The sequence below is a fragment of the Dendropsophus ebraccatus genome, chromosome 15 (genome assembly GCF_027789765.1).
Source record: "Dendropsophus ebraccatus isolate aDenEbr1 chromosome 15, aDenEbr1.pat, whole genome shotgun sequence".
Taxonomy (NCBI): domain Eukaryota; kingdom Metazoa; phylum Chordata; class Amphibia; order Anura; family Hylidae; genus Dendropsophus; species Dendropsophus ebraccatus.
In genome coordinates, this window is record NC_091468.1 from 2,081,113 (window position 1) to 2,098,747 (window position 17,635).

The following is a 17,635-nucleotide window of genomic DNA, read 5'->3' on the forward strand; positions in this document are numbered from 1 at the left end:
TATATCTGATATCTGGAGAGCGGTGATGTCACTGCTGTATAATATATCTGGAGAGCGGTGATGTCACTGCTGTATCATATATCTGATATCTGGAGAGCGGTGATGTCACTGCTGTATAATATATCTGATATCTGGAGAGCGGTGATGTCACTGCTGTATAATATATCTTATATCTGGAGAGCGGTAATGTCACTGCTGTATAATATATCTGATATCTGGAGAACAGTGATGTCACTGCTGTATAATATATCTGGAGAGCGGTGATGTCACCTCCTGTATAATATATCTGATATCTGGAGAGCGGTGATGTCACTGCTGTATAATATAGCTGATATCTGGAGAACAGTGATGTCACTGCTGTATAATATATCTGATATCTGGAGAGCGGTGATGTCACTGCTGTATAATATATCTGATATCTGGAGAGCGGTGATGTCACTGCTGTATAATATATCTGGAGAGCGGTGATGTCACTGCTGTATAATATATCTGATATCTGGAGAGCGGTGATGTCACTGCTGTATAATATAACTGATATCTGGAGAGCGGTGATGTCACTGCTGTATAATATAGCTGATATCTGGAGAGCGGTGATGTCACTGCTGTATAATATATATGATATCTGGAGAGCGGTGATGTCACCTCCTGTATAATATAGCTGATATCTGGAGAGCGGTGATGTCACTGCTGTATAATATAGCTGATATCTGGAGAGCGGTGATGTCACTGCTGTATAATATATCTGGAGAGCGGTGATGTCACTGCTGTATAATATATCTGATATCTGGAGAGCGGTGATGTCACTGCTGTATAATATATCTGATATCTGGAGAGCGGTGATGTCACCTCCTGTATAATATATCTGATATCTGGAGAGCGGTGATGTCACCTCCTGTATAATATATCTGATATCTGGAGAGCGGTGATGTCACTGCTGTATAATATAGCTGATATCTGGAGAGCGGTGATGTCACTGCTGTATAATATATCTGATATCTGGAGAGCGGTGATGTCACTGCTGTATAATATATCTGGAGAGCGGTGATGTCACTGCTGTATAATATATCTGGAGAGAGGTGATGTCACTGCTGTATAATATATCTGATAACTGGAGAGCGGTGATGTCACTGCTGTATAATGTGGCTGATATCTGGAGAACGGTGATGTCACTGCTGTATAATATATCTGATATCTGGAGAGCGGTGATGTCACTGCTGTATAATATATCTGATATCTGGAGAGCGGTGATGTCACTGCTGTATAATATATCTGGAGAGCGGTGATGTCACTGCTGTATAATATATCTGATATCTGGAGAGCGGTGATGTCACTGCTGTATAATATAGCTGATATCTGGAGAGCGGTGATGTCACTGCTGTATAATATAGCTGATATCTGGAGAGCGGTGATGTCACCTCCTGTATAATATATCTGATATCTGGAGAGCGGTGATGTCACTGCTGTATAATATAGCTGATATCTGGAGAGCGGTGATGTCACTGCTGTATAATATATCTGATATCTGGAGAGCGGTGATGTCACTGCTGTATAATATAGCTGATATCTGGAGAGCGGTGATGTCACTGCTGTATAATATAGCTGATATCTGGAGAGCGGTGATGTCACTGCTGTATAATATATCTGATATCTGGAGAGCGGTGATGTCACTGCTGTATAATATAGCTGATATCTGGAGAGCGGTGATGTCACTGCTGTATAATATAGCTGATATCTGGAGAGCGGTGATGTCACTGCTGTATAATATATCTGGTATCTGGAGAGCGGTGATGTCACTGCTGTATAATATATCTGGAGAGCGGTGATGTCACCTCCTGTATAATATAGCTGATATCTGGAGAGCGGTGATGTCACCTCCTGTATAATATATCTGATATCTGGAGAGCGGTGATGTCACCTCCTGTATAATATAGCTGATATCTGGAGAGCGGTGATGTCACTGCTGTATAATATATCTGATACCTGGAGAGCGGTGATGTCACTGCTGTATAATATAACTGATATCTGGAGAACGGTGATGTCACTGCTGTATAATATAGCTGATATCTGGAGAGCGGTGATGTCACTGCTGTATAATATATATGATATCTGGAGAGCGGTGATGTCACTGCTGTATAATATATCTGATATCTGGAGAGCGGTGATGTCACTGCTGTATAATATATCTGATATCTGGAGAGCGGTGATGTCACTGCTGTATAATATAGCTGATATCTGGAGAGCGGTGATGTCACTGCTGTATAATATATCTGATATCTGGAGAGCGGTGATGTCACTGCTGTATAATATAGCTGATATCTGGAGAGCGGTGATGTCACTGCTGTATAATATATCTGATATCTGGAGAGCGGTGATGTCACTGCTGTATAATATATCTGATATCTGGAGAGCGGTGATGTCACTGCTGTATAATATATCTGATATCTGGAGAGCGGTGATGTCACTGCTGTATAATATATCTGATATCTGGAGAGCGGTGATGTCACTGCTGTATAATATATCTGATATCTGGAGAGCGGTGATGTCACTGCTGTATAATATAGCTGATATCTGGAGAGCGGTGATGTCACCTCCTGTATAATATAGCTGATATCTGGAGAGCAGTGATGTCACTGCTGTATAATATAACTGATATCTGGAGAACGGTGATGTCACTGCTGTATAATATATCTGGAGAGCGGTGATGTCACTGCTGTATAATATATCTGGAGAGCGGTGATGTCACTGCTGTATAATATATCTGGAGAGCGGTGATGTCACTGCTGTATAATATATCTGGAGAGCGGTGATGTCACTGCTGTATAATATATCTGATATCTGGAGAGCGGTGATGTCACCTCCTGTATAATATATCTGATATCTGGAGAGCGGTGATGTCACTGCTGTATAATATAACTGATATCTGGAGAACGGTGATGTCACTGCTGTATAATATATCTGATATCTGGAGAGCGGTGATGTCACTGCTGTATAATATATCTGATATCTGGAGAGCGGTGATGTCACTGCTGTATAATATATCTGATATCTGGAGAGCGGTGATGTCACTGCTGTATAATATATCTGATATCTGGAGAGCGGTGATGTCACTGCTGTATAATATATCTGATATCTAGAGAGCGGTGATGTCACTGCTGTATAATATATCTGATATCTGGAGAGCGGTGATGTCACCTCCTGTATAATATATCTGATATCTGGAGAGCGGTGATGTCACTGCTGTATAATATATCTGATATCTGGAGAGTGGTGATGTCACCTCCTGTATAATATATCTGATATCTGGAGAGCGGTGATGTCACTGCTGTATAATATATCTGATATCTGGAGAGCGGTGATGTCACTGCTGTACAATATATCTGATATCTGGAGAGCGGTGATGTCACCTCCTGTATAATATAGCTGATATCTGGAGAGCGGTGATGTCACTGCTGTATAATATAGCTGATATCTGGAGAGCGGTGATGTCACCTCCTGTATAATATATCTGATATCTGGAGAGCGGTGATGTCACTGCTGTATAATATATCTGGAGAGCGGTGATGTCACTGCTGTATAATATATCTGATATCTGGAGAGCGGTGATGTCACTGCTGTATAATATATCTGATATCTGGAGAGCGGTGATGTCACTGCTGTATAATATAGCTGATATCTGGAGAGCGGTGATGTCACTGCTGTATAATATATCTGGTATCTGGAGAGCGGTGATGTCACCTCCTGTATAATATAGCTGATATCTGGAGAGCGGTGATGTCACTGCTGTATAATATATCTGATATCTGGAGAGCGGTGATGTCACTGCTGTATAATATATCTGATATCTGGAGAGCGGTGATGTCACTGCTGTATAATATATCTGATATCTGGAGAGCGATGATGTCACTGCTGTATAATATATCTGATATCTGGAGAGCGGTGATGTCACTGCTGTATAATATAGCTGATATCTGGAGAGCGGTGATGTCACTGCTGTATAATATAGCTGATATCTGGAGAGCGGTGATGTCACCTCCTGTATAATATATCTGATATCTGGAGAGCGGTGATGTCACTGCTGTATAATATATCTGGAGAGCGGTGATGTCACTGCTGTATAATATATCTGATATCTGGAGAGCGGTGATGTCACTGCTGTATAATATAGCTGATATCTGGAGAGCGGTGATGTCACTGCTGTATAATATAGCTGATATCTGGAGAGCGGTGATGTCACTGCTGTATAATATATCTGGTATCTGGAGAGCGGTGATGTCACTGCTGTATAATATATCTGGAGAGCGGTGATGTCACCTCCTGTATAATATAGCTGATATCTGGAGAGCGGTGATGTCACCTCCTGTATAATATATCTGATATCTGGAGAGCGGTGATGTCACCTCCTGTATAATATAGCTGATATCTGGAGAGCGGTGATGTCACTGCTGTATAATATATCTGATACCTGGAGAGCGGTGATGTCACTGCTGTATAATATATCTGATATCTGGAGAGCGGTGATGTCACTGCTGTATAATATAGCTGATATCTGGAGAGCGGTGATGTCACTGCTGTATAATATATATGATATCTGGAGAGCGGTGATGTCACTGCTGTATAATATATATGATATCTGGAGAGCGGTGATGTCACTGCTGTATAATATATCTGATATCTGGAGAGCGGTGATGTCACTGCTGTATAATATAGCTGATATCTGGAGAGCGGTGATGTCACTGCTGTATAATATATCTGATATCTGGAGAGCGGTGATGTCACTGCTGTATAATATATCTGATATCTGGAGAGCGGTGATGTCACTGCTGTATAATATATCTGATATCTGGAGAGCGGTGATGTCACTGCTGTATAATATATCTGATATCTGGAGAGCGGTGATGTCACTGCTGTATAATATATCTGATATCTGGAGAGCGGTGATGTCACTGCTGTATAATATAGCTGATATCTGGAGAGCGGTGATGTCACCTCCTGTATAATATAGCTGATATCTGGAGAGCAGTGATGTCACTGCTGTATAATATAACTGATATCTGGAGAACGGTGATGTCACTGCTGTATAATATATCTGGAGAGCGGTGATGTCACTGCTGTATAATATATCTGGAGAGCGGTGATGTCACTGCTGTATAATATATCTGGAGAGCGGTGATGTCACTGCTGTATAATATATCTGGAGAGCGGTGATGTCACTGCTGTATAATATATCTGATATCTGGAGAGCGGTGATGTCACCTCCTGTATAATATATATGATATCTGGAGAGCGGTGATGTCACTGCTGTATAATATATCTGATATCTGGAGAGCGGTGATGTCACTGCTGTATAATATAACTGATATCTGGAGAACGGTGATGTCACTGCTGTATAATATATCTGATATCTGGAGAGCGGTGATGTCACTGCTGTATAATATATCTGATATCTGGAGAGCGGTGATGTCACTGCTGTATAATATATCTGATATCTGGAGAGCGGTGATGTCACTGCTGTATAATATATCTGATATCTGGAGAGCGGTGATGTCACTGCTGTATAATATATCTGATATCTAGAGAGCGGTGATGTCACTGCTGTACAATATATCTGATATCTGGAGAGCGGTGATGTCACCTCCTGTATAATATAGCTGATATCTGGAGAGCGGTGATGTCACTGCTGTATAATATAGCTGATATCTGGAGAGCGGTGATGTCACCTCCTGTATAATATATCTGATATCTGGAGAGCGGTGATGTCACTGCTGTATAATATATCTGGAGAGCGGTGATGTCACTGCTGTATAATATATCTGGAGAGCGGTGATGTCACTGCTGTATAATATATCTGATATCTGGAGAGCGGTGATGTCACCTCCTGTATAATATATCTGATATCTGGAGAGCGGTGATGTCACTGCTGTATAATATAACTGATATCTGGAGAACGGTGATGTCACTGCTGTATAATATATCTGATATCTGGAGAGCGGTGATGTCACTGCTGTATAATATATCTGATATCTGGAGAGCGGTGATGTCACTGCTGTATAATATATCTGATATCTGGAGAGCGGTGATGTCACTGCTGTATAATATATCTGATATCTGGAGAGCGGTGATGTCACTGCTGTATAATATATCTGATATCTAGAGAGCGGTGATGTCACTGCTGTATAATATATCTGATATCTGGAGAGCGGTGATGTCACCTCCTGTATAATATATCTGATATCTGGAGAGCGGTGATGTCACTGCTGTATAATATATCTGATATCTTGAGAGCGGTGATGTCACCTCCTGTATAATATATCTGATATCTGGAGAGCGGTGATGTCACTGCTGTATAATATATCTGATATCTGGAGAGCGGTGATGTCACTGCTGTACAATATATCTGATATCTGGAGAGCGGTGATGTCACCTCCTGTATAATATAGCTGATATCTGGAGAGCGGTGATGTCACTGCTGTATAATATAGCTGATATCTGGAGAGCGGTGATGTCACCTCCTGTATAATATATCTGATATCTGGAGAGCGGTGATGTCACTGCTGTATAATATATCTGGAGAGCGGTGATGTCACTGCTGTATAATATATCTGATATCTGGAGAGCGGTGATGTCACTGCTGTATAATATATCTGATATCTGGAGAGCGGTGATGTCACTGCTGTATAATATATCTGATATCTGGAGAGCGGTGATGTCACTGCTGTATAATATATCTGATATCTGGAGAGCGGTGATGTCACCTCCTGTATAATATATCTGATATCTGGAGAGCGGTGATGTCACTGCTGTATAATATATCTGATATCTGGAGAGCGGTGATGTCACTGCTGTATAATATATCTGATATCTGGAGAGCGGTGATGTCACTGCTGTATAATATATCTGATATCTGGAGAGCGATGATGTCACTGCTGTATAATATATCTGATATCTGGAGAGCGGTGATGTCACTGCTGTATAATATAGCTGATATCTGGAGAGCGGTGATGTCACCTCCTGTATAATATATATGATATCTGGAGAGCGGTGATGTCACTGCTGTATAATATAGCTGATATCTGGAGAGCGGTGATGTCACTGCTGTATAATATATGTAATATCTGGAGAGCGATGATGTCACTGCTGTATAATATATATGATATCTGGAGTGCGGTGATGTCACTGCTGTATAATATATCTGGAGAGCGGTGATGTCACTGCTGTATAATATATCTGATATCTGGAGAGCGGTGATGTCACTGCTGTATAATATATCTGATATCTGGAGAGCGGTGATGTCACTGCTGTATAATATATCTGATATCTGGAGAGCGGTGATGTCACTGCTGTATAATATATGTGATATCTGGAGAGCGATGATGTCACTGCTGTATAATATATATGATATCTGGAGAGCGGTGATGTCACTGCTGTATAATATATCTGGAGAGCGGTGATGTCACTGCTGTATAATATATCTGATATCTGGAGAGCGGTGATGTCACTGCTGTATAATATATCTGATATCTGGAGAGCGGTGATGTCACTGCTGTATAATATAGCTGATATCTGGAGAGCGGTGATGTCACCTCCTGTATAATATAGCTGATATCTGGAGAGCGGTGATGTCACCTCCTGTATAATATATCTGATATCTGGAGAGCGGTGATGTCACTGCTGTATAATATATCTGATATCTGGAGAGCGGTGATGTCACTGCTGTATAATATATCTGGAGAGCGGTGATGTCACTGCTGTATAATATATCTGGAGAGCGGTGATGTCACTGCTGTATAATATATCAGATATCTGGAGAGCGGTGATGTCACTGCTGTATAATATATCAGATATCTGGAGAGCGGTGATGTCACTGCTGTATAATATATCAGATATCTGGAGAGCGGTGATGTCACTGCTGTATAATATATCAGATATCTGGAGAGCGGTGATGTCACTGCTGTATAATATATCAGATATCTGGAGAGCGGTGATGTCACCTCCTGTATAATATATATGATATCTGGAGAGCGGTGATGTCACTGCTGTATAATATATCTGGAGAGCGGTGATGTCACTGCTGTATAATATATCTGGAGAGCGGTAATGTCACTGCTGTATAATATATATGATATCTGGAGAACGGTGATGTCACTGCTGTATAATATAGCTGATATCTGGAGAGCGGTGATGTCACTGCTGTATAATATATCTGGAGAGCGGTGATGTCACTGCTGTATAATATATCAGGAGAGCGGTGATGTCACTGCTGTATAATATAGCTGATATCTGGAGAGCGGTGATGTCACTGCTGTATAATATAGCTGATATCTGGAGAGCGGTGATGTCACTGCTGTATAATATATCTGATATCTGGAGAGCGATGATGTCACTGCTGTATAATATATGTGATATCTGGAGAGCGGTGATGTCACTGCTGTATAATATATGTGATATCTGGAGAGCGGTGATGTAGGGCTGGGCGGTATACCGCAAAAATACCGATACCGTCACTGGCGTCGGTTAACCGACCTCAACTTAGCCAGGACGGTATCTGCGGTATTTTTGCTTTTCTATCTCCCTGTCAGAATGCCCCCTCACTGCGCCCATCCTGTGAGAGCGCCCCCCGCACACACGCACGCCGCCTGGCATTAGCGCTGTACATTATGTGCAGGGGCGCTAATATCAGAGCGGGAGGTGGTGGAGGAGCAGCAGTGTAAGAAGGCCCCGCCCCCCGCAAGTCCCGTCCAAGCGCCCGCCCTCCTTACCCGTCCGGTCCCGTCTGAGGCTCCTCACCTGTCCGATACCACCCCACCCCCAGCGGTCCAGTCCCGTCCGATGCCCCCCACTGGTCCCGTCCTGTCCGAGGCCCCCCACCTCTCCCCTCCGAGGCTCCTCCCCCACACACCCGGCCGGCGAACACTGCCCATGTTTCCTGTGTGTGCAGGGACGCCGGCGTGTCAGAGCTGGAGGAGCAGCATTTTGGGGCGGCTGTCCTGTACTTCTGTAAGTAACAGTACAGGAGTGTAGCATAGGAGGAATGAATGGGCTGCAGCAGGCAGGATAAGTTATAGGAGACATCCTGCTGCAGCCCATTCATTCCTCCTATGCTACAGCCCTGTACTGTTACTAAGGGAACTACATTTCCCTGTATAGTCATACACCCCTATCCCCCCTGTATAGTCATACACCCCTATCCGCCCCCTGTATAGTCATACACCCCTATCCGCCCCCTGTATAGTCATACACCCCTATCCGCCGCCCTGTATAGTCATATACCCCTGTCTGCCCCCCCCTGTATAGTCATACACCCCTATCCCCCCCTGTATAGTCATACACCCCTATCCCCCCCTGTATAGTCATACACCCCTATCCCCCCCTGTATAGTCATACACCCCTATCCCCCCCTGTATAGTCATACACCCCTGTCCCCCCCCCCCCGCTGTATAGTCATACACCCCTGTCCCCCCCCCCCCGCTGTATAGTCATACACCCCTGTCCCCCCCCTGTATAGTCATACACCCCTGTCCCCCCCCCCCCGCTGTATAGTCATACACCCCTGTCCCCCCCCTGTATAGTCATACACCCCTGTCCCCCCCCTGTATAGTCATACACCCCTGTCCCCCCCCCGCTGTATAGTCATACACCCCTGTCCCCCCCCTGTATAGTCATACACCCCTGTCCCCCCCCTGTATAGTCATACACCCCTGTCCCCCCCCTGTATAGTCATACACCCCTCTCCGCCCCCCCTGTATAGTCATACACCCCTCTCCGCCCCCTGTATATAGTCATACACCCCTCTCCGCCCCCCCTGTATAGTCATACACCCCTGTCCCCCCCCTGTATAGTCATACACCCCTGTCCCCCCCCTGTATAGTCATACACCCCTGTCCCCCCCCCTGTATAGTCATACACCCCTGTCCCCCCCCCTGTATAGTCATACACCCCTGTCCCCCCCCCGTATAGTCATACACCCCTGTCCCCCCCCCTGTATAGTCATACACCCCTGTCCCCCCCCTGTATAGTCATACACCCCTGTCCCCCCCTGTATAGTCATACACCCCTGTCCCCCCCCTGTATAGTCATACACCCCTGTCCCCCCCCTGTATAGTCATACACCCCTGTCCCCCCCCCTGTATAGTCATACACCCCTGTCCCCCCCCTGTATAGTCATACACCCCTGTCCCCCCCCCCCTGTATAGTCATACACCCCTGTCCCCCCCCCTGTATAGTCATACACCCCTGTCCCCCCCCCTGTATAGTCATACACCCCTATCCCCCCCCCCCTGTATAGTCATACACCCCTGTCCCCCCCCCCCCTGTATAGTCATACACCCCTGTCCGTCCCCCCTGTATAGTCATACACCCCTGTCCCCCCCCCCCCCTGTATAGTCATACACCCCTATCCCCCCCCCCTGTATAGTCATACACCCCTGTCCCCCCCCCCCTGTATAGTCATACACCCCTGTCCCCCCCCCCCTGTATAGTCATACACCCCTGTCCGTCCCCCCTGTATAGTCATACACCCCTGCCCGCCCACCCCGCCTGTATAGTCATACACCCCTGTCCGCCCACCCCGCCTGTATAGTCATACACCCCTATCCCCCCTGTATAGTCATACACCCCTGTCCGTCCCCCCTGTATAGTCATACACCCCCATCCCCCCCCCACTGTATAGTCATACACCCCTATCCCCCCTGTATAGTCATATACCCCTATCCCTCCTGTATAGTCATACACCGCTGTCCACCCCCCGCCTGTATAGTCATACACCCCTGTCCACCCCCCCCCCCCCGTATAGTCATACACCCCTATCCGCCCCCTGTATAGTTATACACCCCTGTCCGCCACCCCTGTATAGTTATACACCCCTGTCCGCCACCCCTGTATAGTCATGCTCAGTGAGTTTTTTACTTTTTTGATATTGACAGTTTTTCATAGCAAGTGGGTGTGGTTTGCAAAAAGGGGCGTGTCATAATTATCGTTCAGTTATCGTTACCGCGGCTACATGTGCGATTAATCGCGATATTGATTTTGGCCCATATCGCCCAGCCCTACGGTGATGTCACTGCTGTATAATATATATGATATCTGGAGAGCGGTGATGTCACTGCTGTATAATATAGCTGATATCTGGAGAGTGGTGATGTCACTGCTGTATAATATATATGATATCTGGAGAGCGATGATGTCACTGCTGTATAATATAGCTGATATCTGGAGAGCGGTGATGTCACTGCTGTATAATATAGCTGATATCTGGAGAGCGGTGATGTCACTGCTGTATAATATAGCTGATATCTGGAGAGCGGTGATGTCACTGCTGTATAATATATATGATATCTGGAGAGCGATGATGTCACTGCTGTATAATATATATGATATCTGGAGAGCGATGATGTCACTGCTGTATAATATATCTGGAGAGCGGTGATGTCACCTCCTGTATAATATAGCTGATATCTGGAGAGCGGTGATGTCACTGCTGTATAATATATCTGATATCTGGAGAGCGGTGATGTCACTGCTGTATAATATAGCTGATATCTGGAGAGCGGTGATGTCACTGCTGTATAATATAGCTGATATCTGGAGAGCGGTGATATCACTGCTGTATAATATATCTGGAGAGCGGTGATGTCACTGCTGTATAATATAGCTGATATCTGGAGAGCGGTGATGTCACTTCCTGTACATTATATCAGTGTAGTGATGATGTCACCTCCTGTACATTATATCAGTGTAGTGATGATGTCACCTCCTGTACATTATATCAGTGTAGTGATGATGTCCCTGCTGTCCGTCTCTCCCCAGCTGGTGTCGGAGCTCCTGTCTGGGATGCGGGTGGTGAAGTTCTATACCTGGGAGCAGCACTTTGCCGCTCGGGTTTCCCGGTTGAGAGCTCAGGAGCTGCGGAGCCTCCGGGCCATTAAGCTTCTGGACGCGGTGTGTGTTTACCTGTGGGCGGCGCTGCCCATCCTCGTCTCCATCATTACATTCATCACCTATGTGTTACTGGGGCACCAGCTTACCGCAGCCAAGGTGAGTGCCCGACCCTGTGCCCTGACAACAACCCAGACCCCCGACCCTCCCCCCATATACAGACCCCTTCCTCCTATCTACTCTCCTCCCATTTTGACTCCTCCCTCCTCCTATCTGCCATCCACGCCCCCTCCTCTGACACTCTGGCCCCTCGTCCTCTCCTCTGGCCCTGCCCCCTCCTCTTCCACTCTGGCCTCTCCTCTGGCTTCTCTTTCACTCTGACCCTTCCTCCTGTCTCCCCTCCTCCTGTCTCCTCTGGCCTCTTTTCCTGTCCCTCTCTGCTCCTCTGGCCCCTCCTCTGTCACTCTGGCCCCTCCTCCTGTCTCATGTGGCCCCTCCTCCTTTCTCCCCTCCCCCTCTGCAGTTCTGGCCCCTCCTCCTTTCTCTCCTCCGCTGCCACTCTGGCCCCTACTCCTGTCCCTCCTCCTCCTCTACCACTCTGGCCCCTCCTCCTGTCCCTCCTCCTCCTCTACCACTCTGGCCCCTCCTCCTGTCCCTCCTCCTCCTCTACCACTCTGGCCCCTCTTCCTGTCTCCTCTGGCCCCTCCTCCTTTCTTCCCTTCTTCTCAGGCCCCTCTTCCTGTCTTCCCTCCTCTGGTCTCCTCTGGCCCCTCCTCCTGTCTCCCCTCCTCCTCTGCCATTTTGGCCCCTCCTCCTGTCTCCCCTCCTCTGTCACTCTGGCCAATTCTCTTGACTTCTCTGGCCCCTCCTTTGTCACTCTGGCGCCTCCTCCTGTCTCCTCGGGCCCCTCCTCTTTCACTCTGGCCCCTCCTCCTGTCTCCTCTGGCCACTCCTCTGTCACTCTGGCCCCTCCTCCTCTCTCCCCTCCTCTGTCACTCTGGCCCCGCCTCCTCTGACCCCTCCTCCTGTCTCCTCGGGCCCCTCCTCTTTCACTCTGGCCCCTACTCCTGTCTCCTCAGGCCCCTCCTTTTTCACTCTGGCCCCTCCTCCTGTCTCCTCTGGCCCCTTCTCTGTCACTCTGGCCCCTCCTCCTCTCTCCTTTCCTCTGTCACTCTGGCCCCTCCTCCTGCCTCCTCTGACCCCTCCTCCTGTCTCCTCGGGCCCCTCCTCTTTCACTCTGGCCCCTACTCCTGTCTCCTCTGGCCCCTTCTCTGTCACTCTGGCCCCTCCTCCTCTCTCCCCTCCTCTGTCACTCTGGCCCCTCCTCCTTTCTCCTCTTGCTCCTCCTTCTGTCTCCCCTCTTTTTTGTCTCCTCTAATCTGGCCCCTCCTTTGTCACTCTGACCCCTCCTTCTGCCTCCTCTGGACCCTCCTCCTGCCTCCTCTAGCCCCTCCTCCTGCATCCTCAGGCCCCTCCTCCTTCCTCCTCTAGCCCCTCCTCCTGATGCCTCCCCCTCTCCCCCTTAGGTCTTTACCTCCCTGGCTCTAGTGGGCATGCTGATTCTGCCCCTTAATAACTTCCCCTGGGTGCTGAATGGAGTGCTAGAGGCCGGAGTCTCCCTGGAGCGAGTGCAGAGGTTCCTGGGGCTCCCGGAGCAGGACATGCTGCACTACTACCGAGCCCAAGGTAAGGGGCCCGGGGCCACACCACTTACTGTCACATGACCTCATGCCACTGACGGCTGCGTCCTATCAGCTCCTTCTACAGATGTAGCTGTGGAGATGATGAACGCCACCTTCTCCTGGAGGTCAGAGGTCAGCAAGGAATCCGGATCCCTCACACTTCACATCCAGCATCTGTCTGTGAAAAAGGTGACCTCCACAGCTGCACTCACTATTCTGATGTTACATCATGTCTCATCCTGCAGAGCTGCACTCACTATTCTGCTGTTACATCATGTCTCATCCTCCACAGCTGCACTCACTATTCTGATGTTACATCATGTCTCATCCTGCAGAGCTGCACTCACTATTCTGCTGTTACATCATGTCTTATCCTCCAAAGCTGCACTCACTATTCTGCTGTTACATCCTGTCTCATCCTCCAGAGCTGCGCTCACTATTCTGCTGTTACATCCTGTCTCATCCTCCAGAGCTGCGCTCACTATTCTGCTGTTACATCCTGTCTCATCCTCCAGAGCTGCACTCACTATTCTGCTGTTACATCATGTCTCATCTTCCAGAGCTGCGCTCACTATTCCGCTGTTACATCAGGTCTCCTCCTCCAGAGCTGCAGTCACTATTCTGCTGTTACATCGTGTCTTATCATCCTTCAGAGCTTCACTCACTATTCTGCTGTTACATCATGTCTCCTCCTCCAGAGCTGCACTCACTATTCTGCTGTTACATCATGTCTTATCATCCTCCAGAGCTGCACTCACTATTCTGCTGTGTCATCCGGTCTCATCCTCCAGAGCTGCACTCACTATTCTGCTGTTACCTCCTGTCTCACCCTCCAGAGCTGCACTCACTATTCTGCTGTTACATCCTGTCTCATCCTCCAGAGCTGCACTCACTATTCTGCTGTTACATCCTGTCTCATCCTCCAGAGCTGCACTCACTGTTCTGTGTTACATCCTGTCTCATTCTCCAGAGCTGCACTCACTATTCTGCTGTTACCTCCTGTCTCACCCTCCAGAGCTGCACTCACTATTCTGCTGTTACCTCCTGTCTCACCCTCCAGAGCTGCACTCACTATTCTGCTGTTACATCCTGTCTCATCCTCCAGAGCTGCACTCACTATTCTGCTGTTACATCATGTCTTATCCTCCAGAGCTGCACTCACTATTTTGCTGTTACATCAGGTCTCATCATCCTCCAGAGCTGCACTCACTATTCTGCTGTTACATCATATATCATCCTCCAGAGCTGCACTCACTATTCTGCTGTTACATCATGTCTCATCATCCTCCAGAGCTGCACTCACTATTTTGCTGTTACATCAGGTTTTATCCTCCAGAGCTGCACTCACTATTCTGCTGTTACATCCTGTCTCATCCTCCAGAGCTGCGCTCACTATTCTGCTGTTATATCCTGTCTCATCCTCCAGAGCTGCGCTCACTATTCTGCTGTTACATCCTGTCTCATCCCCCAGAGCTGCACTCACTATACTGCTATTACATCATGTCTCATCATCCTCCAGAGCTGCACTTACTATTCTGCTGTTATATCCTGTCTCATCCTCCAGAGCTGCGCTCACTATTCTGCTGTTACATCCTGTCTCATCCTCCAGAGCTGCGCTCACTATTCTGCTGTTACATCATGTCTCATCCTCCAGAGCTGAGCTCACTATTCTGCTGTTACATCATGTCTCATCATCCTCCAGAGCTGCACTCACTATTCTGCTCTTACATCATGTCTCATCATCCTCCAGAGCTTCACTCACTATTCTGCTGTTACATCATGTCTCATCATCCTCCAGAGCTTCACTCACTATTCTGCTGTTACATCCTGTCTCATCCTCCAGAGCTGCGCTCACTATTCTATGTTGTGTTTGTTGTGCGGTTCGCAGGGCGTGTTGCTGGCGGTTGTCGGGAGGGTCGGCTGTGGTAAGAGCTCCTTACTGTCGGCGATCACTGGAGAGCTGACCAGGTACTGGCGGTGTGATGAGCGGCTCACAGCTGGCGGTGCGGTACTAACCGGTTTGGTCTCTCTTTGCCGCAGACTGGGCGGAGACTTGTTTGTCGCCCACCAGGAGTTTGGTTTTGGTTTTGTCGCTCAGGAGTCATGGATACAGTTCGCCACCATCCGGGAGAACATCCTGTTTGGGAAGGAATATGAGGAGCGTCTGTACCGGCAGGTGCTGGAGGCCTGTGCCCTGACCCAGGACCTGAGCGTGAGTGTCATGTGACCCGGGACCTGAGCGTGAGTGTCATGTGACCCGGGACCTGAGCGCGAGTGTCATGTGACCCGGGACCTGAGCGCGAGTGTCATGTGACCCGGGACCTGAGCGCGAGTGTCATGTGACCCGGGACCTGAGCGCGAGTGTCATGTGACCCGGGACCTGAACGCGAGTGTCATGTGACCCAGGACCTGAGCGCGAGTGTCATGTGACCCGGGACCTGAGCGCGAGTGTCATGTGACCCGGGACCTGAGCGCGAGTGTCATGTGACCCGGGACCTGAGCCAGAGTGCCCTGTGACCCGGGAGTGTGAGTGTCCTGTGACCCGGGAGTGTGAGTGTCCTGTGACCCGGGTGAGTGCCCCCGCCGCAGCCTTTACCACCTCCATCTCCATCATTTCAGATCCTACCGGCCGGGGACCAGACAGAGGTGGGAGAGAACGGGGTGACGCTGAGCGGGGGGCAGAGGGCGCGGGTCAGCCTGGCCCGGGCCGTGTATCAGGTGAGTGCCCACATGGAGAATCCTGGCAGTGGCATCACCGACTGTTCCCCAGACCAGGGGCGGCGACAACTGATAGAACGGAGCTCCACCCACAGTGCATGCGGGGAACAGTCTCCTGTATAACTGAGTCAGGCGGGGAACAGTCTCCTGTATAACTGAGTCAGGCGGGGAACAGTCTCCTGTATAACTGAGTCAGGCGGGGAACAGTCTCCTGTATAACTGAGTCAGGCGGGGAACAGTCTCCTGTATAACTGAGTCAGGCGGGGAACAGTCTCCTGTATAACTGAGTCAGGCGGGGAACAGTCTCCTGTATAACAGTCTCCTGCAGGTCACTGTAGGCTCTTCCTCTGTTTAGCTCCCCCAGTCATCATGGCGCCCCCCAGAGTAGTCACCCAGCGTCTATATTGATCCTGATACTGCCAGTGGGATGTGGGGATCGGGGGTCATGTGACCAATCTTCCTCTTCCTCAGGAAAAGGACATTTACCTCCTGGACGACCCCCTGGCTGCAGTAGACACCGACGTGGCAGCGCACCTCATGGACAAATGCATTCTGGGAATTCTGAGACACAGAACAAGGATCCTCTGTACACACCGAACTGAATTGCTAGAGAAGGCGGACGTCATTGTACTGATGGAGGAGGGGAAGGTCGTCTGTACAGGTGAGTCCTGTGTCCTCTGTGCAGGTGAGTCCTGTGTCCTCTGTGCAGGTGAGTCCTGTGTCCTCTGTGCAGGTGAGTCCTGTGTCCTCTGTGCAGGTGAGTCCTGTGTCCTCTGTGCCGGTGAGTCCTGTGTCCTCTGTGCCGGTGAGTCCTGTGTCCTCTGTGCCGGTGAGTCCTGTGTCCTCTGTGCAGGTGAGTCCTGTGTCCTCTGTGCAGGTGAGTCCTGTGTCCTCTGTGCAGGTGAGTCCTGTGTCCTCTGTGCAGGTGAGTCCTGTGTCCTCTGTGCAGGTGAGTCCTGTGTCCTCTGTGCAGGTGAGTCCTGTGTCCTCTGTGCAGGTGAGTCCTGTGTCCTCTGTGCAGGTGAGTCCTGTGTCCTCTGTGCAGGTGAGTCCTGTGTCCTCTGTGCAGGTGAGTCCTGTGTCCTCTGTGCAGGTGAGTCCTGTGTCCTCTGTGCAGGTGAGTCCTGTGTCCTCTGTGCCGGTGAGTCCTGTGTCCTCTGTACAGGTGAGTCCTGTGTCCTCTGTACAGGTGAGTCCTGTGTCCTCTGTGCAGGTGAGTCCTGTGTCCTCTGTGCAGGTGAGTCCTGTGTCCTCTGTGCCGGTGAGTCCTGTGTCCTCTGTGCAGGTGAGTCCTGTGTCCTCTGTGCAGGTGAGTCCTGTGTCCTCTGTGCAGGTGAGTCCCGTGTGCTCTGTGCAGGTGAGTC

General features: G+C 48.8%; 1 protein-coding gene across 5 annotated transcripts in view; it reads left to right on the forward strand.

The window, feature by feature from the left end:
* ABCC10 (ATP binding cassette subfamily C member 10) overlaps positions 1-17,635 on the forward strand; it is a 71,727-nt gene that overhangs the window by 34,536 nt on the left and 19,556 nt on the right. For all 5 annotated transcript variants that reach the window (XM_069954420.1, XM_069954424.1, XM_069954423.1 and 2 more), the window contains 7 exons: positions 11,803-12,030; positions 13,398-13,557; positions 13,627-13,742; positions 15,442-15,521; positions 15,594-15,765; positions 16,173-16,271; positions 16,743-16,932. In XM_069954420.1, the coding sequence (XP_069810521.1) occupies positions 11,803-12,030; positions 13,398-13,557; positions 13,627-13,742; positions 15,442-15,521; positions 15,594-15,765; positions 16,173-16,271; positions 16,743-16,932 (1,045 nt within the window). The remainder of the gene's footprint in view (positions 1-11,802; positions 12,031-13,397; positions 13,558-13,626; positions 13,743-15,441; positions 15,522-15,593; positions 15,766-16,172; positions 16,272-16,742; positions 16,933-17,635) is intronic.